At 35.5% G+C, this 25,772-nt stretch overlaps 1 protein-coding gene, 1 long non-coding RNA gene and 1 pseudogene across 2 annotated transcripts; 1 reads left to right on the plus strand and 2 right to left on the minus strand.

The window, feature by feature from the left end:
- Nucleotides 1-9,996: 9,996 nt before the first annotated feature.
- LOC131023704 (cytochrome c) lies at nt 9,997-12,042 on the minus strand. Its single transcript, XM_057953276.1, has 3 exons — nt 11,810-12,042; nt 11,090-11,223; nt 9,997-10,322 (listed from the first exon to the last, which is right to left on the minus strand). Exons 1-3 carry the CDS (start codon nt 11,919-11,921, stop codon nt 10,230-10,232), a joined length of 339 nt encoding a protein of 112 aa, XP_057809259.1. The 5' UTR covers nt 11,922-12,042; the 3' UTR covers nt 9,997-10,229.
- Nucleotides 12,043-15,124: 3,082 nt separating this feature from the next.
- Nucleotides 15,125-16,542, minus strand: LOC131023717 (uncharacterized). The gene is made up of 2 exons (XR_009101507.1): nt 16,351-16,542; nt 15,125-15,793 (listed from the first exon to the last, which is right to left on the minus strand). It is a non-coding gene; the product is annotated as an uncharacterized LOC131023717 (long non-coding RNA).
- Nucleotides 16,543-19,225: 2,683 nt separating this feature from the next.
- LOC131023118 (40S ribosomal protein S19-1-like) lies at nt 19,226-20,123 on the plus strand (annotated as a pseudogene).
- Nucleotides 20,124-25,772: the final 5,649 nt, after the last annotated feature.

Genomic DNA, 25,772 nt, shown 5'->3' on the forward strand with positions numbered 1-25,772 from the left:
TGTTTACTTTGATTGTAAAAAAATTTATTGAAAAATGATAGATAAGAAAAGGCGAGAAAATATTATCATTTTTTTTAATTATATGTTTACTTGAAATGAAAAGATGAAAAAATGTTGGAAAATATTTTCACACTCCTACCTTAGCATAATATTATCAACACTGTTGAGAAAAAGAGTGAAAATGTGCTACCCCAGAAAATATTTCATCCTACCCGAAAATTATTTTGCATCATAATAAACATGTGAAAATAGTGAAAAATGCGTAGTTTTTTTTCTCATTTTCCATCAAAGTAAATGCACCTTTAAAAGAAATTTAACCGTCTTTTATATTATTTATCTATCTATCTATATTGTAAAATTAATAAACTTGTGCCGAGTTCATAAATAAATTTTGTACTTTTCAACAAAATATAAATATATAATAAATACATTTTGTGTTCCTTAAATTTCCAGGAAGGAGTGTATTTGTGAAATTCACATGGGCCTGAACCAATCTATCTATATAAATAAAATTTCAATTAAAATTAATTTAATTAAAATTAATTTCAAAATTAAGTAACATTATATAGGTATAATAAAATTAAAAGTTTATTCGTAAATTTATATTTTTCTTTTTATTTCTTTGTTCTTTATCTTTTTATTAGATTAGGAGTAATCTAATAGAAAATTTCGATCATGTTAAATATTAATAGGGTGAAAAAATCAAATAGCGACTTTGGAATAGTAAATTTAAAAATTGGTCATTAAGATAAAAAAAAATAAAAAAAAATTGGGAACCTTGTGGAATATCCTAACCCTTGTTTTGATGATACCAAAATTCATAGGACTTAATTGTAATAGACTAGAATTGTTTTGAACTCAAGTGTTAGAGTTCGTTTCTAGTTTAGCTTGTGGTGTCGAAGACTGAAGACTGAAAAACGAAGGACTGAAGACTGCAGATACCAACTGAAGTATCAGTTGAAGAATCAGTTGAAGAATCATTACTGAATGCGCGCAATGGACTGATACTAAAGTCAAGTATCAGTTGAACATTCCTACTAGGACTGATCTTCCAACGTTCAGAGGAAGCCACGTACTCACAAAGTACAGCCGCATTAAATGCAGAGATCTCAGGATCTTATCTCTGCAGAGGTCATTCCTATCTGGTGGTTACTTTTCAGAGACGTCACATCTCCTGTCCATCAAAGAGAGCCGTTTCCACCCAGACAAGGAACCTCGAAGATTGAAGCCTCAGCCCAAATTCGAATTGCTCTTCAACGGAAGAAATCTTGAGGACGATTTACGCCAACGGATCTATTCAAGAGTTCTCCTACAAATAGCGCTCGAGGATCACTTCAACCTTCACCGATTCAACGACATAAGCTGAAGCTCTGCCGAAATTGCTACTCAGCCTTAAGCTTAAACTCCCCAAAGCTTGAATCGAATAAGAGAATTCCAAAGCCAAAATCAGTCACTGCTGATTACATACATTCTCTTAGACCTTAGGCAAAACTCTGTTCACGCAGAAGCCAAAGGTCAAACTTGCTTCAAAGAACTTGTTCTTTGTAAGTATAGTTGGCACTCGTTCAAACCTCCCCCACATAAGAGTGTTTTGAGTGATTCGGAGGTCAGAAGGGTTTTCTGTCTCTGAGAGTCTTAGCACGGGTTGTGTTAAGCAAGAGAAATTCGACGCGAGTGAAGCGTGGGTACTGAAGAAGGGTTTTCTTCAGTGTACGGTTGTGTGCACCCGGCAAGCACACGGTTTGGTTTGCAGTGCACCTGTTAAGCACTTGCGGAGTAGATTGTTGGTCTGATCAACCAACCGTGGATGTAGGAAAGGGTTTTTCCGAACCACGTAAAAGTCTCTGTGTTGTTTACTGCTTTCAGTTTTACATTCTTACTTGTGTTATTTCAATTGATAAACTGAACACTGACTAACTGCAAAGCGAAACCATAACCAACAACTTGCTCCACCGAGGCTATTACGAAACTAAGTTTAATTTCCGCTGCGTTTGATATCAGTCTGACTGATCTATCTTCTGATAGTCAGGAAGAGTGTTATCATCTCTGTTTTAGCAAACTCGACTGAAGCCCTTACTTGCATCAGTTAAGTTCCAGCAACTTAACTGATAACTCTTTACTGAAGAGCTTTCAGTATCAGTCGTCAACCCTGTTTGGTCAAAACTGATTTCAGTAAAACAGGCGTCTTAGTTTGCATGCAAAGTTTCGTTTTGATCTCTGACTGAGATCCCTCTGATTGAGGATTGATTAAAAATAGCCCATAGGTGTATTCCCCCCCCCCCCCATACACCTATTCGAGACCCTCAGGACCTAACACTTATCTACGAATTCATGACCAAGTCGAATTCACAACTATCACTAATTTTAGTAGTGAATTCGAATTTTAAAACTCGAATTCATGTTGGTTGTGAATTCGAGTTTTAAAGTTTGAATTTACAACTAGAAATGATGTTAGTCGTAAATTCAAGTTTTAAAGTTTGAATTCACAACAAGAAATATTGTTAATTGTGAATTCAAGGTTTAAAAATTTAAATGCATGACTAACATTATTTCTAGTTGTGAATTCAAATTTTAAAATTTGAATTCATAGCCAGCAATAGAGTTGGTTGTGAATTCGAGCTTTAAAACTCTAATTTACAACTAACACTAGCAATTCAGTTGTGAATTAATTAAATTGGTTGTGAATTCTAGTTTTAAAACTCAAATTCACAACTAAAACAACTAGTTGTGAATTCGAGCTTTTAAACTCGAATTTACAAACAACACTAATGATTTAGTTGTGAAATCATCGAAGTGGTTGTGAATTCTAGCGTTAGTTGTGAATTTATAAATCTGATTGTAATTAAAATCAAGAACAATAAGTTGTGAATTCATAAAGCTGATTATGAATTCAAAGATATGATCGTGAATTCAAAAATATTAATCAATTATCCAAAATCACTTTATCTTTCAATCGATCGAATCTCTGCAATACAATTCACAAATATCACTAGAAAAAAAAATCAAAAGAAATGGAGAAATCTGCGCCAGAGCGCATCAACATCAGAGGATTAGGATCCTATTGTGCACAAAAACAAGGTAAGTTAGTATTTTTGTATTTTTTTTTTCCAAAAGTTTTCCTATTTAAATGCACATGACCTTGTTTTTGTGCACAGCATGGTGCAGTGCACAGCAGAGGATCCTAATCCCAACATCAGAACCATAAATCAACTTAATTTTCCTATTTTGGAGGGCTATAATGTCTGATGTACCAAGTGATCTCACCATCAAGATAAACAACATCACTTATATTCTCCACAAGATAAAGTATTGGCATCATCATTATTAATCATCATCATCGTTATTCTGAAATGTGTTGTGGGTAAGTGCAGTACCCAATTGTTTCTAGCGGCTCTTGCTTGGAGGCAGAAGCAGAGGCAGACAATGTGACTCTGGAGCTACACGACATCACAGGGGGGAGAGGACTTGGAGATGTGTGCCGAGTACTGCTACGACATCACAATCAACCTCGGCGCCCAAAACTTGTGTGTCTGTGTGTGTGAGAGAGATAGAGAACACCTTTTGGACTGTGGAAACCATTGAATCTCGGAAAAGTGAATTGAAATGAGAAATGAAGAAATATATGTTGGCTAATTTAAAATTTTCAATGTTATAGGTAGATTTGTATTTTTGTATAAAAATTGATCAATTTTTAAAACTTTTAAAATTTCAAGGTTGCACATATGATATGATCACTCAGACATTACCAATTCAGTTATTAGTAACCTTTGAATTCATGACCACTTTTAGTCACTAGATATGTTATGTGATTTATGTTTGTAAAGAAATTGACGAAGAAATTGCGATGAACATAAAGATTTACGTGGTTCGGGCTGAAACCCTACATCCACGGGACCAAGAAACAGAGCTCTTTGTTATTTATTCATGAACTGAGAATTTACAAATGATACAAGTGTTGGAGTATGAGACACTCAATTGCTCATTATATAGCAAGCTTTGAAAATAACGAACAAAACAGACTTCAAAAAAACCGTTATGCAAAACAGATCTGACTTCTAGCTGTGCAAAGGAATTTTGACTCTGGCTCTGGAAAGTCAACTCTGACTCTGGCTTCTGGAGTTAGCTCTGACTCTGAAGACTCCACCAGATCAAACTTCACACTCTGGCTCTGTCAACTCCACTGTAGTAAACCTTACACTCTGGCGAGTTAGCTCTGCTCTGACAACTCCACCAGAGTAATCCATTCTCCTCCAGAGTATACAAACTAGATTATGAACTTATGAAATCATAAACAACAAATCTCCACCTGATTTCTAAGCTGATAATCGACAACAACAACAACAAAACTCCAGTCCTTTCCTCCGAAACATTTTAACTCTGTATCAGACTTCAAACCAGTAGATTTACCAACTCAAGACAATGCTCAAACTTAGCAGTAGGCAAAGCCTTAGTCAGTGCATCAGCTGCATTCTCCTCTGTCCCAACTTTCTCCATCTTCACCAATCATTGATCAACTATATCTCTTATGAAATGCATTCTGACATCTATGTGCTTAGATCTCTCATGAAAAGTTTGATGTTTCATAAGATATAAAGCACTCTGACTGTCACACTTCAAAACTACAGAGCTTTCCTCAATGCCAAAATCATGCACCAAGCCTTTGAGCCACACAGCTTCCTTGACAGCTTCTGTTGCAGCCATGTACTCTGCTTCAGTGGTTGATAGTGCAACTACAGATTGTAGTGAGGACTTCCAACTAACAGCTGATCCAAAGAGTGTAAAGATATAACCTGACTGAGATCTCCTGTTGTCTAAGTTAGCAGCATAGTCATAGTCAGTATATCCCATCAGAAAAGGTTTGATGATATCTCCCTTCCTTTGGAACAATATAGCTTTGTCTGCACTGCCTTTTAGATACCTCAGCACCTACTTGAGAGCTTCCCAATGTTCTCTTCCAGGATCCACCATATACCTACTCATTACACTTATAGCTTGTGCAATGTCTGGCCTAGTGCAGACCATTGTGTACATCAAGCTTCCCTCCAGATTTGAGTAAGGTATTTTCTCCATTTGATGTCTCTCTGCATCATTCTTTGGCTTTTGGTTATCTAAGAGTTGCAGATGGACTGCTAAGGGCACTGTGACAGCCTTTGATTCATGCATATTGAATTTCTTTAGCATCTTCAATATGTAATCCTTTTGACATAACCATAGCTTTCCAGCCTTCCTATCTCTCATGATATCCATTCCAAGAATCCTTTTAGCTGCACCAAGATCTTCATTTCAAACTCTTGATTCAAACCATCTTTGATTGCTTTGATTTCAGCCTTATCTCTGCTAGCTATTAGCATATCATCTACATACAGTAGCAAGTATGCAACAGTGGCTTCATTCATTTTCTTCAGATAAACACAGCTATCATATGCAGATTTTGTGAATCCCATCAACTCCATATGTTCATCAAACCTTTTGTACCATTGCCTTGAACTTTGTTTGAGACCATATAAACTTTTCTGAAGTACACACACCTTATTGCTTGTCTCTGGATGTACAAACCCCTCTGGCTGGACCATATGGATCTTCTCCTCCAACTCTCCATGTAGAAAGGCAGTTTTAACATCCATATGCTCAAGCTCCATGTCAAATTGTGCTACAACTGACGGCATAACTCTGATGGAAGTATGCTTAACCACGGGTGAGAAAACTTCATTGTAATCAACTTCCTTCATTTTGAGTGAAACCTCTTGCCACCAACCTTGCTTTGTACCTGGTCTGCTCATTCCCAATTACCTCAATCTTCTTCTTGAAGATCCATTTGCAGCTTACTAATTTCTTGTTCAGTGGCTTTGACACTAGTATCCAGGTACCATTCCTTTCAAGAGAATTCATCTCCTCCTTCATAGCTAAGAGCCATTGCTCTCTCTCTGGTCCCTTCATGGCCTCTGCATAAGACTGGGCTCCTGATACTCCAGCTCCTCTGCAATGCTCAGAGCAAAGTATACTATCTCAGCTTGGTTGTATCTCTGAGGTGGCTTGACCTGCCTCCTTGCTCGATCCTTGTTAGTTTATATGAACTCAGATTATCAAAGCTACTCCCAACATCTTCACCAACTGCAACTTGTTGATAGGCTTCAGATGCTCCACCTCATTCATTATCTGCAGAGTTCCTATGAAGTAATTCATCCAACAGGATCATACCATCTTCTTTTTCCTTCTCTGAATCAGATCCTACTTTGTAAGGCATTAGATCTTCATCAAAGACAACATCTCTGCTGATGTACACTCTCCCCATTCTAGGTTCAATGCACCACAACTTATACCCCTTCACACCCCTAACATCACACATTTCAAGGCCCTTGGTTCAAGCTTCTTTTGTCTGACATGTATGTATGCTCTGCACCCAAAGGTTTTCAAATGTGAGTAGTTGGATATGGAGCCATACTAGAGCTCATCTGGAATTCTGAAATCCACTGCGGATGAAGGAGATTTGTTGATCAAATAAGTTGCAGTGACAGCAGCCTCTGCCCAGAATCTCTTTGGCAGCCTTGAATCAAACAACATGCACCTTATCCTTTCCAGAATAGTCCTATTCATCATCTCAACAACCCCATTCTGCTGTGGAGTACCTAGGACTGTCTTGTGTCTCTGGATTCCCTTTCCAGAGCAGAAATCATTGAACTCCTTGGACACAAATTCCAAACTATTATCAGTCCTCAAGTACTTCACCTTGGTTACCTTTTCAGTCTCCACCTCACTGCACCACACTTTGAATTTATCTAATGCTTCAGTTTTATCCTTCAAGATGAAAATCCACAACTTCCTCGAGTAATCATCCATTATAGACATGTAATATCTCCCTTTAATTTCCAAGACTTTCAGTTTGTGTTGGTCCCCACAAATCAGAGTAAACATAATCCAGAGGAGCTTTAGATGTATGTTTACCTGTATCAAATGGGAGTCTCTTGCTTTTGCTTAGGATGCACTGCTCACACATGTCCACCTTGAATGGAATAGGATTGCTAATCTTGTTCTGCTTCAGCAACCGGTTGAGCCCCTTCCCTCCAACATGAGCCAATCTTTAATTTATGCCATAAGATTGAATCATCCTTCTTCGTGGAGTCAGACTGCCCTGTGATGACTGTGGCTTCTAAGTAATACAGGACCATTTCACCTCATCCCTTCAAAATAACCTTGTTGTCTTTGGTGACAACAACTCCACCCTTTACAGATCTCCATTCATACCCCTTCGTTTCAAGAGATCCAAGGGATATCAGATTCCTTTTCAGACTAGGGATGTACCTAACCTCCATCAAATTCCTGATGGTGCCATCATGCAGTCTGAACCTTATGCTCCCCTTTCCTTTTATTTCACAGGTCTGGTTGTTTCCAAGAACCACTGTCCCTTCCGATTGAAATTGCAAATCAGTAAACCAACTTCTAACTGGGCACATGTGGAAAGAACACCCTGAATCCAGTATCCATTGGTCATCCAAATCACCTTGCATCACATTCAAAGCCTCTGCAGTGTCACACTGCTCTTGCTCCTTGGGCTCCTGCTTCTTGGTAGTGTTGGACTACTTTTGGCTCTTTTTCCAAATGTGGCAGTCCCTCTTCCAATGGCCCGGCTTCTTGCAGTGATAGCAAGTTTGAACATCCATCATCAAAGTTCTTGTTTCCCTTCTCCTGTTTCCCCTTCTTGAATTCCTTCTTGGATTTCTTGGACTTATCCCCTTTTTGTTTCACAGTCAAACCCTCACCAACAGCCTCTTTCTTGTGAGATGATGTTGATGATGACTTCTGCAATTCCTTGGATTTCAGAGCAGACTGAACCTCCTCTACAGTAATGTCACTTTCTCTCCCATACAGCATAGCATCCTTGAGTTGATCATATGAACTCGGGAGAGCATTGAGTAGGATAATTGCTTGATCCTCATCCCCTATTCGCACATCAACATTCTCAAGATCATCAATGATCTTATTGAATGCTTCTAGTTGATCATTGATCGGTTTTCCATCCAAGATTCTATAGGAATACAGCCTTTGCTTCAAGAACAACCGATTTGCAAGCGATTTCGTCATGTAAATCGCCTCCAACTTTGTCCTATACCGCCGCTGTAGATTTCTCCCTGGTCACCTCCCTCAAGACCTTATCACCTAGGCATAGGATGATGAGGCTGTGGGCTCTCTCCCACATTTCTGCTTTCTTGAGCTCTGCCTCCGCAGCTGCCGCAGTATCCCTCGCAGCCGATGATGAAGATTCATCATCCCCTATCAAGGCCGCCGCCAAACCTTGCTGGGTCAACAATGCACGCATCTTGATGCGCCATAACCCAAAATCATTCTTCCCCGTAAACTTCTCGGTCTCAATTCGTGGCATCAACATTTCTGCGTCGGTTGTGGATCAAGATTCCCACAGACGGCGCCACTTGTAAAGAAATTGACGAAGAAATTGCAATGAACACAAAGATTTACGTGGTTCGGGCTGAAACCTTACATCCACGGGACCAAGAAACGAAGCTCTTTGTTATTGATTCATGAACTGAGAATTTACAAATGATACAAGTGTTGGAGTATGAGACACTCAATTGCTCACTATATAGCAAGCTTTGAAAATAACGAACAAAACAGACTTCAAAAAAACCGTTATGCAAAACAGATCTGACTTCTAGCTCTGCAAAGGAATTTTGACTCTGGCTCTGGAAAGTCAACTCTGACTCTGGCTTCCGAAGTTAGCTCTGACTCTGAAGACTCCACCATATCATATCAAACTTCACACTTTGGCTCTAGAGTTATCTCTGCTCTGTCAACTCCACCGGAGTAAACCTTACACTCTGGCGAGTTAGCTCTGCTCTGACAACTCCACCAGAGTAATCCATTCTGCTCCAGAGTATACAAACTAGATTATGAACTTGTGAAATCATAAACAACAATGTTCATATTCAGAATATCATTTTACATTTGATATTTCATTTATAATATTGTTAGAAACTCCTGAATAAAATAATTAAAAAATTATACAAGCAACCGTTGGGTCTAGCCCGGACTTACCTCTGTCCCTATTTATTTTATTAGTCCAGTATGAATTGACAACATGAGGAAAAAACTAAGATATTCTATTACACACTTTTTTTTAATTATTATGAAATTTTTATTTATTAATTGACAATTGATAGAAAGGTGATGCATGGAAGACAATCTGGTTAATTCATGAACAAAGTAAGTGGCCAGTTGTCAAATATACACACATACGAGCGAGCCACGAGGGGCAAGCTTGCATCTTAAATCTTAATAAATCTAGGATAAATTTAGAGATATGCATAGTGCAACCTCCTGTGTGTGAACAGTGAGGTCTTGGGTTCATACTCCACTGCTCCCCCTCCTCAACTCCCCCAAGTAAAAAATAAAATAAAATCTAGGATAAATTTAGAGATATGCATAGCATTAATTCCATCATTTAATTCCACAATAGATTAATCGCGTTCGATATACGGTCTGTACAGCTAAAATAATGATAAATAAACACTAAGGGTGTCTTTGTTTTTATCCCTTTCCCGTGTGTGTAGGCCAAGTGGTAAGGAATTAATACTTAAGATCAAAAATTTTGGCGTCGAGAGCTGTCCGAAAAATTATACAACCTGCCCGAATTTTTTCATACATTAAAGCAAACAAGGTATAAGGTTATAAATGTAGCTTATCCATTTCTTGTACCTCAAAGCAAACACACCCTAAAGGACGTTTACTTGGAAGGATTAACTTTGATAGATAAAAATAATAAGACTAATCTCTTGTTTAGTTTGTTGGATTGAAACTTTGAGACATACCAAAACCCTTGATTATTTTTATCATTAATTTAAACTAGTTTTGCTTGATTCTTATCTCATCAAAAGGTGTGATGGAGTAATCCTACTCTTGACCATAAAAATACTCAATCATCCATTTTATCAATCATGCAATACAAAGTAAACGCCCCTAAGATATCTGTTTAGCAACAACCACTAGGTGAAAATCAAAGGCAAAGTTAATGAACTCCAGTAAGCCACATATGAATAATATGTAGATGAAAATACTCCCTGCATTTCATAGGTAACAAAATTATCTAGCCTCATAGAAATATGATGCTCTTATTTACCAAAGTATCTAACTACTTCCTCTTGAAAAAGAGTCCCCAATTTGGGATCAACAACTACTGTATCTCTTAGCTATCAGAAAATTGATATCGCTCTGAGTTCTCAAGCAGTAGCCTCCTTGAGATATGCAATCAGATCTGCACGCTCTTGAGGTTTCTTCAATCCAGGAAAAACCATCTTAGTTCCAGGAATGTACTGCATTGCCATTGGAAAATCATCAAAATTACTTGGATGTTATGTAAGATTACAATAACTAATCCAGTAAAATCCAAGCGTTACTGTTTGATGACGATACCAAACAAGAACAAAGAAACAAAACAAGTAACACACACGTATAAGCCAAGACAACAAGAACACAAAAGTTGTGAAGCTAGGGAACACCTAAAAATGCACATATTTTCATCCTTTGAATCTATGGCAAGTAAGGAACTACTCAAAAGTTCCATATTTTCATCCTTTGAATCTGGAAGGATTTGGATTAAGACACTGCCTGCTCTTTTACCACAACCCATAATAAAACTACTTAGACGCACTATTTCATGTAACTACAAGAACCCACACCTTCGTCAGAGCTAAAAGATTATAACAAGAATTGGAGAGAACATATCCACACAACTAAATACTTCCAAGTCGTTGGTCTAGAACATAGTTTCGTCTCAAGTTAATGTGGTGCAAGGAAAAATTATACTTTTAGTCTGGCTCATCTGCTGTTATACCTAAAATGATTGGCCACACATGAAATTGCCATACATAATGGCAAAGAACATTTGCCTGTTTATATAACAGATAGTATGCTTTAAATTTTCGAGGACATGCAAAAGCGATAATAGATCCCGTCGTTAATGTTGATCTTATAATAGGTACTTATGATTCATCAGTAAGAGAGAAGCAATTATATATGTATTGACACATATTAACAATCCCTCAGTTAATAAACAACATTGACACACACAAATGTGAACCTTCTTCGGATTTAGCAAGTAGTCATAAAGTGTATTCTCTCCCCAGGTGACGGCCATGTTCTTGTTTGCAGCTGAATAAGAATAACCAGGGGTGGTGCCAGATTGTCTTCCAAAGAGGCCATTCAAGTTAGGACCTGCAGGAGTTTCATATATACACGAGTGTATATATAACATATATAAATCCTCTATAGCCAAACATACAGATCAACAGTATTCCAAGATCACAACCTCAAATCAATGACAAAAGCATACATAATGTCAACTTCCAATAAATATGTACAATCGCACAATGTCAAAGAGCAACAATGAAAGATAAAGCGAGTCAAATTCTAGTATTAACGATCACAGGAAAATTCAATTTAGAAATCTAAATGTTATTAACACGCGGGAATGGGGAACAATCATAAACGAAGAATCACAGAAAAATGCAGATCGAATATGAAATGAGGATAATGAATCATCAAAGCGAATTATGTGAAAACGGGATTAGATCTAAAAGACAACGATGCCAATAAATTCCCGACGTAAAATGAACGAATGATAAACATAACAAAACAAGCTCTCTCACCAATATGAAACAAGTGAGAGAGATGGCAACATACAAATTCAAAACGAATAGGAAAGATGCGAACATAAACAATGACAAAATAGCATGAGCAGCATGCATACACAGAACAATGAAGGAAGCAAGCGTGGATGGATTATTTGATCGTCAGAAACCTTGTTTGTGACCGGCGCCTTTCTCGGCGGTGTGGCACTGTGCGCACTTAGTTTTGAAGATCTTCTCGCCGGATTTCGCGTCGCCGGCCGGTGCTTCGCTGAACGTCGCCATTCAAAAAATCAAATTCAGAAACCCCAACAGTTTTTTCTCTTTTTTTCTTTTTTTGCTTTTTTCTTTGTGAGGAAAAGCGTTTAACAAATCTCTAGCAAGCTATATTGTAGAGTATTATATATATGTCTATATAATAATAATAATAATAATAATAAATAAATAAATAAATAAAAAACAGGAATGAATCAAAGGGCATAGCTAAGAAGGTTCTGGAAGTGTGGAGGGATTCCATGGTAATGTGGAACGTAGCTTTAGGCGGCAGGCACGTCCCTCGCTAACTGAATCCCCATCTTCAATTTCCTTTTTGTCCCTTCCACTTAACTGGTCAAAAATCCACAAAATCTCCTTGTTTTAGAATGAGAAAATTACATAAACCAAAAAAGTTAAAATATCCAATTCTTAGTAGTATCATGTATCTAGGGACAGAGCCAGGAATTAAGTTCGGGCGCCCCCGATAATGTTTTTTTGGGCATTCTTTATATTTAAGGTATTTTTTTTATTAAAATACGAGCATAATACTAATAATAACGAACAATATTTTCATAGATTATATAGTTTCAATATATCACAAAATTTTTTATGGACATTCCGTATATTTAGGACATTTTTTATTAAAAGGCAAGCATAATAATAATAATAACAAACAACATGTTCATATATTATATATTTTCTATATATTGCAAATTAGTTTCAATACATTATAATTTTTTTTAGCATTTCATACATATTAGGCATTTTTTATTAAAAGATAAGTATAATAGTAATAATAACAAACAATATTTCATAGATTATATAGTTTTAAATAACAAAATTATCCTTAAATTAAGTATATATGAGAGAATATAATAACCAAAAAAATTGGGAGGGGGCTTTAGCCCCCCCCCCCGGTCCCTGCCTGTATCTATAAAAAATAATTATCCACTTCTTAATGGTATCTAAAAGAAATTAGAGTCATTGACTTATAAATAGATCGATTTATGAATTTGGATTTTTAATATAAATTTTAAAATGTGTAAAAACTATACGAACTTAAATAGTATTGTTACTTTACCAGTGCCGCCCCCGTGCTATGCACGGGTTATGAATTTATCATTTAAATTAGTATATTCCAACTATTAAAAATTAAAATAAGTTAAATGTTGCTTAACTATTTATAAATTAGATTATAACTCTAGTGTCGCGCCCAATAAAAAACACATTTGTAAATATTTCTAAATGTTTGTAAACATATGAAATTTCATATGATTGTAACTCTAATGTGGCACCCGCGATGCATGGACTGTGGATCATACAAATATTATCAATGAAATTATAATATTATGATTATTAAAATTCAAATACAGATTAAAGTATAATATACAAAAAACATATATTAGTTATCTATATAGCATATCTAATTACGAAATTATGAATACTCCTTAAAACGTGCTAACACAGTCACATTCACACTTAAATATTAGGGTTATATTTTTTTCTCCATTCTCTATATAGAAACATTCATTAACTTCATTTTTTTTATAAAACAAATTTCACTATAGTTAGTCAAGAAAAAAAAAAACTCTATAAAATTGCATATTGAGAGAAAGAAGTATGTGTCAACAGCTATAACAAATTTTTGCTTGAATAAGCGAAAAAAAGAGAATAGCAAGAAATAATTACTCCTTCCGTCCAAGCTATAATGAGGTTCTTTTTTTAGGCACGGAGTATGTGTTTTGTGTATAGGTAAAAAAAAGTAAATGTGATTAAAAGGTAAAACTTTTACTCAAAAAGAAAAGAGTCTTAAAATAGATGAGACGCCCAAAAAGGAAAGAGTCTCAAGATAGGTGGTACAGATTATATATAATTCATAATTTTAAATTTCAATAAAATAAGGGTTATTAGCATATAAATACACCAACTGGACAGATTTAGATTTTTAACATGAACTTTAAAAAGTGTCAAAAAAATACACCAACTTATTCATTATAGTAATGTTAACACGAATTCTATTTTCGGACAAATTAAAGCTTACTTAGCATGCCGAATGTTGATATGGACAAATTGAATTGTAGTAATTTTAACACGAATTCGAATTGCCGAATTATATTAAATTATAAGACATTTATTTTAGTTCGTCTCAAATTGTATTTATGAAAGTAAATAGAATTCATGTTAAAAATTATTACAATTAATAAATTGGTGTATTTGTTGACACTTTTTAAAGTTCATGTTAAAAACTAAAATATGTCCAAATTTGGTGTATTTATATGCCAATAACCCATAAAATAATAATAAATTAAATCGTAACCATGTAGCCAATATAGAACCCATAAAACTTGTTAAATTTGGATAAATAAAATAAATAGAACAAATATCTTGGGGGGAGGGGAGGGTGAAACTTTCTTCATGATTCAAAAATCAATTAATCATAATTATGAACAAATTATAAATAAATTAAAGAAGTCATATTGAAAAATTATCCTATTTAAAAATCAATTAGAGCATTAATCATCCTTCCATTGGAACATTGAATATTATCTTATTTAAAATCAATTAGAACATTAATCATCCTTTCATTGTTCCCATCAGTGTCATTACTGTTTTTTTTTTTTTTCTCTTCTTAATAACGAAGTGTTATTTAATTCTCATCTTACCATTTGTGATACTTAATTTTATGAAATTGAGTTTGAGCAAGTTTTTCCAATTAGACTAATTTGTTTCATGAAAGATTAAAGAAATTTTGGCTTTTTAGTCTGAAATTGATTCCAAATATATTACTTCTAAGCCTAGAGAGAGTGCTGAAACTTGTCTGCAGTTAAAATCCTCGAGTTCATAACCAAAAAGATTGAACTATACGTACTTTTCCCAAAATTGGATTGGTTATATTGAGTGCTTTTGAGTAATTCATCTATTTCACCATAACTTCGAAATAAATCGTACAAACATTTCCTAACCCAAATGCCCTTCCATTTGCAGATTACACACATAGGAATTGCCCACTAAGTTACCAGACGTATCCAAGATACAAAAAACATAATGGTGCTAAACAGACATACATCAAAATAATAGAAACTATAATAGTTCTCATCTTTTATTTGACTTCTGAATAATATAGTACAACTTTTGTAATGCAAAAAAAAAAAGCCTTTATGAAAATCTAAGAAGAAAAATGATAAAAAAGATCCAAGACAAAATTTCGATGAAGAGCCTACTAATCTCTCGAATGTTTTGAACCATGATAATATTTGAGAAACCTGAAAGAAAATATTTGAGAAAAAGTAGTAAAAACAAATTAAATGAAAATTGGTTCCTCCAATTTTAGAAGAGCAAATAACATTTTAAGAAATATTTGTCTGCTGCTCCGCAAGCAAATCCCCACAAAACCACAATAGTTTGTTCTTCAGCATCACCAATGAAAAATAAAGTAAATAATTTATGAAGCTTACATGACTTGATTGTTCATGTTGTCTTCCATTCGATGATTTGAAGACAAGACGGCAAGGATTCCCAACACAAAGGGAGATATAGCCATTCATTCCACCACTCTATACAGCAGTAAAAAATATCAGAAAGCATTGTAGTTCAATTCCACCATTAAGACCTCAACCCTCAATTACAGAGCATAGCTCAGGAGTAGGGCTGTTCACACTTCACTAACATGAAATGGTATTGGTCTGAAACTAATAAATCAATCAAAAAGATCTACTTAGGTAGTGGTGAATAGTAGTAAGGATCCAATATTCAATCATTAGTAAGTCAAAAAGTGGAAAGTATATACCACATTATCTAAGACATGGACGCCATATTCCACCTATAAACTCAGCACCACCATGACTCAGCTCAACTATTGATGCCACATTTAAGCTGCTTTTTAAACTATCCAAGTATGATTCCTGAATCACAGAGCAAATCACAATAAAAATGTAGCAGACAAAATTTAAGAATATAATGAAGTAAAATTCAGGTGAATTTAAATGAAAATTCCCAGATGAGGCAAAAATCAAGCACACGGGGAGAAAGAATTAGCTAAAGATTTGTTAGGCTATAACAACAAAATTCCAGATGAGGCAACAATCAAGCAGACGGGGCGAAAATCATCACAGAAATGCACCAGTAACTTATTAAGTCAAAACAATTCTAGGAGAAAGAATCAACAAATTTTCAATGTATTAGGCTGTAACATGAAACCAGTTTCTGAGAGATGAAACAAATTAGCTAAAGATTCCTTAGTTACTTTCGGTTACTCGAACCTCTATTAAAAGCAATGAATTTGTACCACCTAACAAAAAATAAAGCACAATTCCCTCAATCAAGAAAACCCCAAAAATTATCAAGAAATATTAAGCCAAAAAGGTTATAAAAGAAGTATTGGTTGGCTGCGCCTCCAAAAACCCTAACCGCTATAATGTCTCTTATTAACAACATTGTTTGAACTCTTCAAGACTTGTACCTTTTGCCATCCGCTATCCTACCCGAACACGATAATGCTACAATCGCCACCACAGCTCAGCCCTCCCCACCATCGTTAACAGCCGGCTGAAGGACCTCCCGTTACCGAGCCCTGAATCGCAGAGCAAATCAAAATAAAAATAAAGCAGAGAAAATTGAAGAATTTAATGAGTAAAATCGGTGTCAAATTGATCAAGACAAATAACAGACAGCAACCTCATAAACATGAGTTTTCTAAACACTATATATGTAATAGTTATAGGTTCAACAAATCAAAATAAAATAGTCAAGGAGAAAGAAAGCACTAACAATAATATATATGAAAACTAAAGCATGCAGATTCAACAAAGCAATAAACAATAAAAAAAAGCATGCATTAAATAATAAAGTGAGGCCTGAGGCGTGAACTACATTTAAATAGAACTCTAAATTTTATATTCAAGTTTTGGTTCGACAATTTGGAGGCCAAATCTCACTTTTGGAGGTTTAATTTCTATAATATTCCGAGCCCCACAAATGCTCTTACCTTGAGCCCACAAATTCTCTGCACATGATACTTTTGCTTTATGAGATTATAATAACGTTTTGCTTAGTTTATTCTTTGAAGGGCACATATATATATATATATATATATAGGGTTGGGTTCCTGTAGTATCCAAGCTTATAATAGATCCGTAGATCCAAATCTAGACCACACATTTATGACATGTGGCGCATCAAGATGGTGACACGTGGCAAGGCATTTCAAGGTAAAATCTGGAGAGGGGTAAAATCGGAATGTAATTTTCGGATTTAATAATTAAAAAATATATATTTTTTTAGATTTTCTCAAAATAGATATATTTTAGATGCATATAGTTTCACACGAAGATGCATAAAGTTTTCACATGAAATGCATCACTTTGAACAGAAAAATGCATTTGATTTTTACAGTTTTGGTATTTTCACCACCCCACCCCACCCCCACACCACCCCCTAACCCACCCCACACCACCCCCAACCCTCCCCATTACCACCCCCCAAAATAGTCATGTTTCACATGCATATAAAATCAAACAAAAGTGCATAAAGATTTTACATAAAAATGCATTAAATTATACAAAAAATGCATTTCATTTTAATAAATCTGGTATTTTCGCCACCCCACCCTTGACCCACCCCAACCCCCACGCCCACCCCCCACCCCCCACCCAATTTTTTTTTAAACTGATTTTCTGACCACTGACCCCCTCACCCACTCCCCCCCCCCTAAATTTTTTTTTCAAAACTGATTTTCTGATTGTTGAGTCGCTGACCCACCCACCCCCCCCCCCGCACCCCCACCCACCAAATTTTTTTTTCTTCTCAAAAACTGATTTTCTGACCGCCAACCCCCCACCCACCCTCCAGCCCCAAAAAAATTATATTTTTTCAAAAAATGTAATGCATTTTTGTGTGAAAGTATATGCATTTCTGTGCGAAAGTATATGCGTGTAAAACATGTAATTTTTTTATGCATGTAAAAATCAATTTTTCAAAAAAAAAAATTGGGGGGGGGGGGGGTGGGGTGGGGGGGTCATTGGTCAGAAAATCGGTTTTTGAGAAAATAAAAAATCTATTTTTTTTTTTAATTTCGAAAATTAGATTCCAATTTTACCCCTCTCCAGATTTTGCCTTGAAATGCCTTGCCACGTGTCACCATCTTGATGCGCCACATGTCATAAATGTGTGGTCTAGATTTGGATCTACGGATCTATTATAAGCATTGGATACTACATGATCCCATTCCTATATGTATAGAGAATAGAGATTAAATCTAGTCCATCAAAACTGCTTGATCGTGCGGTTATAGTTAAATCTGTATCCCAATTTTAATTACCAATTAAAATGAACAAATGATAATTTTATTAAGAAAAGGGTATAACAGTAACTACATTTTGGGTTAAAAACTGTAAGCCCTAAAATCACTCCTCACGTTCTTCAACATTTCTCTCTCTCTCTAGATCTCTCTCTCTCTCTCTCTATCATTCCTCAACCTCTCAGTCGTCTCTCACATTCTCTGCAAAATAACTAACCTTTTTCTTTTTCCATGGCGTCTTCGCGGTGAACGAGGGGGTCAACGCGGTGGACGTTTGAAATCGAACGGGTAAGGCAATGGGTTTTTGAGTTTTGTTCGATTGCTGCTTCAAGAAACAATTTTTGTTGGGTTTTAGGGGGTTTGAATCGATTTTTGTGTTGGGTTTTCGAAATCCAAATCAAACTTCTTTGTTAGGGTTTAAATGTATCAAACGAAATCAAAAATCAATACCAAAAATCTGAGTTTCTGATTCCGATTATGTTATATGTAATATGATTTTCGCTTAGTTTCTGGGTTTTGAAATTCGATTAGGTTATATGGATTACATTATATAGAATGAGGGCTTAGATTAGGTTCTATCGAATATGATTTTTAGGATTTTCCTTTGATTATGAGTTCTGGATTTGTTATACTGTATAGAAAAATTGCGTCATATGGCTTCTGGAAAGGGGAATGGGAAAGCTTTAGATGGTATGGGTGCCTGTTCGAAACATGTCTTGATTTGTTCGTAATTGAGCAATTTTAAGTTAAATATTTCTAAAATGTATGCGAAATTTGCAATGGATATTGTCTTTGAAAGGCCAAAAAAAGCCAGTACATGGTATGTATATATTTTTTACATTCTTATATTCAAAATTAGTTATCCTTCTCTATCAACCAAATCTCCATATTTGTGCAGATTTTGATTTTTCCTTTTCACAAGGTGAATACCATTTCTTATTTTGAGCTTGCAATTTTTAAATGCAAAGTTGATGCCGATAAGTTTAATCACTAAGCTGAACCGCTGTTTTGATTTCTTAGACAAATATAGGGAGAATAAATGGACTTTCTGTTCACAGTTGTTGGTTTGTTCTCACCTTAATATTACAGATATTGATTTCTTAGAAAAATGGACTTTCTATTCACAGTTCTTGGTTTGTTCTTTATGTTTGTGAATCTGTTCAAATAGTTGTGAGGTCTGTTCGAAATGTACTAATGTTGTTTCTAAATGGACTTTCACAGTTGTTGGTTTGTTCTTTATGTTAGTGAGTTTGTTCAAATAGTTGTGAGGTCTGTTCGAAATATACTAATGATATTACTTTGACCTTGATTTACGTTACACATTTACATATCAGTGTCTAGCAAAGAAACCAAATACAAAGAGGAGTAAAGAAAAAGGAATTTGCCTCTCCTTATGAGTTCGTCAAAGCTTATGCCACGCACCTCAAGCGGTCCGGCAAAGATGGAGCTTCATGAGTGGACCGACATCATGAAAATTGGTGTCCTCATAGACCTTGCTCCTTATGATCCCGACTGGTACTACATCAGTGCCGCTTCCATGGCTAGGAAGATATACCTCGGGGGAGGTATTGGTGTTGGCTCCTTCAGGAGAATTTACGGAGAGGAACGAAAGTCGCCCGCCTCACTTTGGCAAGAGCAGCGGTTCTATTGCTCGTCGCATCCTTCAACAGTTTCAGAACGTGAACATTGTCGAGATGGAACTAAGAGGTGGGAGAAGAATTGCATCCAATGGCCGGAGGGATCTCGACCAAGTTTCTGGCATAATTATTGTTGTGGCGCCTTGAGTTGCACTCGCCCATCTTTCACCTTGTTGGCTTTGTTCTCATAGTAAAATCCTGAAATGATTTTGGGTTGAAATAGAAATCTTTGTATGTTTGATCAAATTTTGGTTCCTGATGCTGCGCTCTGGATTTTTGAACAAACATAATAAAATTACGAACAACAAGATAAAATATTTGAATTTTTCTTGGTGACATAAAACACTTAGCACAAGCCATCTCGAACACACATAATAAAATTACTAATATCTAAATAAAAATATTCGAATTTGTTTGACTGATATAAAATATTTTACATCTGACCTTTTTGAACAGGCCTAAAAAAATTATGAACATATAAATAAAAGTATTGTATAGATAAGTTGTTAGGTCCAGAGGGTCTCGAATAGGTGTATGGGGGGGAATACACCTATGGGCTATTTTTCAAATCCTCAATCAGAGGGATCTCAGTCAGAGATCAAAATGAAACTTTGCATGCAAACACAGACTCCTGTTTTACTGAAAACAGTTTTGACCAACAGGGTTGACGACTGATACTGAAAGCTCTTCAGTAAAGAGTTATCAGTTAAGTTGTTGGAACTTAACTGATGCACGTAAGGGCTTCAGTCGTGTTTACTAAGACAGAGATGATAACACTCTTCCTGACTATCAAAAGATAGATCAGTCAGACTGATATCATACGCAGCGGAAATTAAACTTAGTTTCGCAATAGCCTTGGTGGAGCACGTTGTTGGTTGTTAGGTTACTCTTTGCAGTTAATCAGTATTCAGTTTATCAATTGAAATAACACAAGTAAGAATGTAAAACTGAAAGCTGTAAACAACACAGAGGCTTTTACATGGTTCGGAAAAACCTCTTTCCTACATCCACGGTCGGTTGATCAGACCAACAATCCACTCCGCAAGTGCTTAACAGGTGCACTGCAAACCAAACTGTGTGCTTGCCGAGTGCACACAACCGTACCACTGAACAAAACCCTTCTTCAGGACCCACGCTTCACTCGCGTCGGATTTCTCTGCTCAGCATAACCCGTGCTAAGACTTCTCACTCAGAGTCAGAGTACCTTCCTGAACTCCGAATCACTCAAACACTCTTTTTGGGAGGGAGGTTTGAACGAGTGTCAACTTCACTACAAAGAACAAGTTCTTTGAAGCAAGTTTGACCTTTGGCTTCTGGGTAAACAGAGGTTTGTCTAAGGTCTAAGAGAATATGTGTAATCAGCAGTGACTGATTTTGGCTTTGGAATTCTCTTCTTCGATTCAAGCTTTGGGGAGATTAAGCTTTAGGCTGAGTAGCAATTTCGGCAGAGCTTCAGCTTATGTCGTTGAATCGGTGAAGGTTGAAGTGATCCTCGAGCGCTATTTGTAGGAGAACTCTTGAATAGATCCGTTGGCGTAGAACGTCATCAAGATTTCTTCCGTTGGAGAGCAATTCGAATTTGGGCTGAGACTTCAATCTTCGAGGTTCCTTGTCTGGGTGGAAACGGCTCTCTTGATGGACAAGAGATGTGACGTCTCTGAGAAGTAACCACCAGATAGGAATGACCTCTGCAGAGATAAAGATATCCTGAGATCTCTGCATTTAATACGGCTGTACTTGGTGAGTACGTGGCTTTCTCTGAACGTTAGAAGATCAGTCCTAAGAGGAATGTTCAACTGATATTTGACTTTAGTATCAGTCCATTACGCGCATTAAGTAATCAGTCTTCAACTGATTCTTCAACTGATACTTCAGTTGGTATCTGCAGTCCTTCGTTCTTCAGTCTTCAGTCTTCGACACCGCAAGCTAAACTAGAACCGAACTCTAACACTTGAGTTCAAAGCAATTCTAGTCTATTACAATTAAGTCCTATGAATTTTGGTATCATCAAAACAAAGGTTAGGATATCCCACAAGGTTCCCAACATAAGTACTGAAAATATTTTACATTTGAACTTTTATGTATCTTTAATTAGTTATTTTAAGCAATTATATTGTTGACGTAATTTTAATTAAAACTTCAATAACTAATTTTAGCAAAAAATAAATAAGATAAACTAAATAGCTGACTTAAACAAAACTTCAATAGTAACCAAGTATAACAAATAAACAAAATAAAGGAAAAATAAGAAGTGGGTCGTATTTGTTGGATAACAAACTATATTTTAGGGATCTACTAAATCTTACCAAATATATAATCGGCTAAATCTCATTCAATTGTAGAAAAAATCGGTTATAATTAATGTATGATTACATTTTTGACCTTTTCGAATTAAAATGCATAAACAATTCCTTAATTATTTCAGCCCTTGGATGAATCAAAATAAAGGCTCTAGATTCATTCTCTATTCTCTACATATTTGTCATTCTCTATTTAACCTTTCTCTCTCTCTCTCTCTCTCTCTCTCTCTATATATATATATATATAAGGGGAAGTTCTATGGAAACACAAAGTTAAGTAGAGCAAGGAGACATGATCTCGTTCGTTGATTTGATGAAATCTGATGGTTGAGATTCATTAGCAAATCTGATAGGTAGAGAAAGTCAAAGGCTATTTTAGTCAATTGTTATTTAATCATATCCACTAATTACCTTAAATAAAACTAATCAAATCTAGTTTTTTTTGGAAGATTTGATATCATATATGATAAACATTGGTGTTCACAAGTTTGAATTTTTTTAATATTTTATTAAAATAATAAAATAATTTATTAATGTGTGATTTCAAGTGGGGATTTGAAGGAATATTAAACTGAATTAATACTCTAATTGCCCGATGATCGTTTCTTGGATTATTATTAATTTATCATACAACGATTAATCCCTAACATGCTCCTATGAATTTAAGTGCTGCACGTTGGAGTTCAGAAATACCTGAAGAATTCAGAATAATTCGTCAAATCGCAGCTGAACAGACCAGTCAGCTTCAAGCCTTTGTTTGAAGCCTCAAACGTCCTCAAATCGTATTTTTCCCAGAAATACGACTTCTTCGTCTTCGAGAGAGCTTTCCGTGGCCGCCTGTTTCGCCTGAATCTGAGTTCTGTGGAGGACGTTATGGCTGTTCTCCCGAAACTGCCAGAACTTGATTTCCTGCGAAAATCTGACTCCAGCTCAGATCTTCTGAACTGTATCCCGCTCAGCTTTCACCGTTGGATGGACAACGAACTATGAAAGTCCCAAGAGAGAAATAATGCTCCTCACGTTTCCTGCGCCCCACAGCTCTCCAAAACCCTAATATTTTATCAGTGTATTTTCCTGAGAGCTGACAGCTGTATTTTATAATAAATAAAATACGTAGGAGGCGCAGATTAAGTGTAGGAGGCGTGTTCTCTCTTTGCTAGGGCTAGGAGACTTTGGGCCAGTCCAGGGACCAGATACAAGGAATAAAGATGTGCCTCAAATAAATTAATTATCTATGGTCAGCCCAGACTAGGGATGGCAATCTACCCACGGGTAGTGGATATCCGCGAAAACCCGAACCCATTAGGGTGGGTTTGGATACCATTTGATATCCACGGATAGTTTCGTGGGTACAATTCACTATCCATTTAGTTCGTGGGTATGGGTTTGGATACTTACTATCCATACCCGCGAAACCCGTTTACCCGCGAGAAATACCCGCCAATTATCCGTCAATTACCCGTCAAATATCCACAAAAAATTCTATAAAATATGGGCTTTAAAGACATATTTTGAGATTATGGGCTAGCATTTTATATTTTAAAATAGGCCCAAACAATAAGGCCCAAAGTCTAATACTGAGCTAAATGAAAGAATGAAAGTTTTTGGACTTGTCTTGAAGATGAAGAAGAAGAGTTCAATGAAGAGGGTTCTATTTCTACTGTCGAGCAATTATAGACATTGTTCTTTGTTGGATTTTATATTTTAGTTGATGAATTTGAACATTGTTCTTTGTAAATTTGAATTTAAACATTGTTCTTTGTGGATTTGAACTATGCTATTTGTGTTGATTTTTTTTTTCTATTAAATTTGTTATAAATTTATATTTAAATTATATTTCGTGGGTATCCAGCGGATAGTGGGTATCCGTCGGATAGTGGGCGACGGATACCCGTCGGATAGCGGGTTTCGCGGATACCCGATGGGTAGCGGGTATCCGCGGGTAGCGGGTTTGGATACCATTTGATATCCATGGATAGTTTCGTGGGTAGCAACCACTATCCATTTAGTTCGTGGGTATGGGTATGGATAGTCACTATCCGTACCCGTCGTACCCGATTGTCATCCCTAGCCCAGACCATAATTAATTTATAAATATTAGTTCATTCCACTAGATAACCAATATTGACTTACCCCTTTATTGCCGGTGTTGAGTCGGGACTTGTATTTAGACTTATTAAATCCCCGTATTTAAAATATCCGACATCCATTAATTAATTAGAGCTTTGACAGCTTAAATTAATTAATCTCTTTATAATCCTTAAGCAGTACCACTCAAACCTTATTATTGCGCCTGAACTTAATCAACCTGCAGGGTTTAGCGCAATAAACATTATTGAGCTCCTTAAGGGGATGTCATTATCCTATACCGGATACGGGTACTAATATAGATAATCAAATATCATATATTAACCGCTATCACCCAAGATACAGAGTACTCAAGTTACTATATAACTCTCACTCATAGTAAATCAAAGTGATACACGAATTAACATATATATATGAAATCTTATTAGTATTAAGATTTTGTTAAGTCACCGAGATCTTCATTCTTCACTTAAGTCAGATAGAAGAATGCATCTCACTGTGGTCCTATCAATACGTTATGACGTACCAGTATAGACAAGTAGTCAAGACAAACTACTTCCATCTATACTGCAACCTAAATCGATGACTCGTCCTAAAGTCATCTCGGTTGTGATCATATTATATCTCTTAAGGTTAATCCAATTATATGGTCTTCTGTGATCTACAACACACCATATAATCTACTTGTATAGAGATAGAGAACATACATATGCAATCATGAACACAATCAGATAGGAGATTGGATAGTGGTAACAGGAAACATTGTATACAAGCATAAAACGTTCTTGCTTTCAATATACACTGTTGGATTTGCGTAGACTTTTTGGATTAATGTATTTAGCAAAAGTATACGAAATGGTATACAGTATATAGACTTTTAATACTTATATCCGATTTAATATTCATACTAATATAATGAATATTCTAATTTGAATGTAATTTTTAGTGGAACTTAAATATTTCACTATAATAAGTAACTCTTTTAAATCTTCGATCTCATTAATCCATTGCTAATCGATAATTAAGTTTTGTTTCATAATGCTTACAAATTAAATATAGTGAATTCTCTTATAGATTTAATTTGAATTCTCGTATAGTTTATGTTATGAACTTGATGAACTTTTGTTATATTTTTTAATGAACATGTACCGATATGTCAAAATATATAAATTCCTATCGTGATCTGAATGTTCATCAAAAACATATTGATATTCATAAAAATTCCAATGATATTCATAAGAAATTTATGGGTATGTTTGATTGAACTTATCGAACATACATTTGTATCGATTGAACTTATATTGAATCGATTGAACTTATATTGATTTGATTTTGAAAAAATTATATCCATCTTTATATTCATTTCCTAGATTAATCAAATTATATTTTCGTTTAATATAATGAATTTTAATATGTTTTGTATGAACAAATAGTTATATCATTTGAACTTTAATGAACAAATCTCATTTTCTAGATGAACATAACTCAATTTTTTCAATGAATAGTTTATTAACTATTATGAACATATTTTACTGATTTGATGAACATATTTACTAATTTG

The sequence above is a fragment of the Salvia miltiorrhiza genome, chromosome 4 (assembly GCF_028751815.1).
Source record: "Salvia miltiorrhiza cultivar Shanhuang (shh) chromosome 4, IMPLAD_Smil_shh, whole genome shotgun sequence".
Lineage (NCBI taxonomy): Eukaryota > Viridiplantae > Streptophyta > Magnoliopsida > Lamiales > Lamiaceae > Salvia > Salvia miltiorrhiza.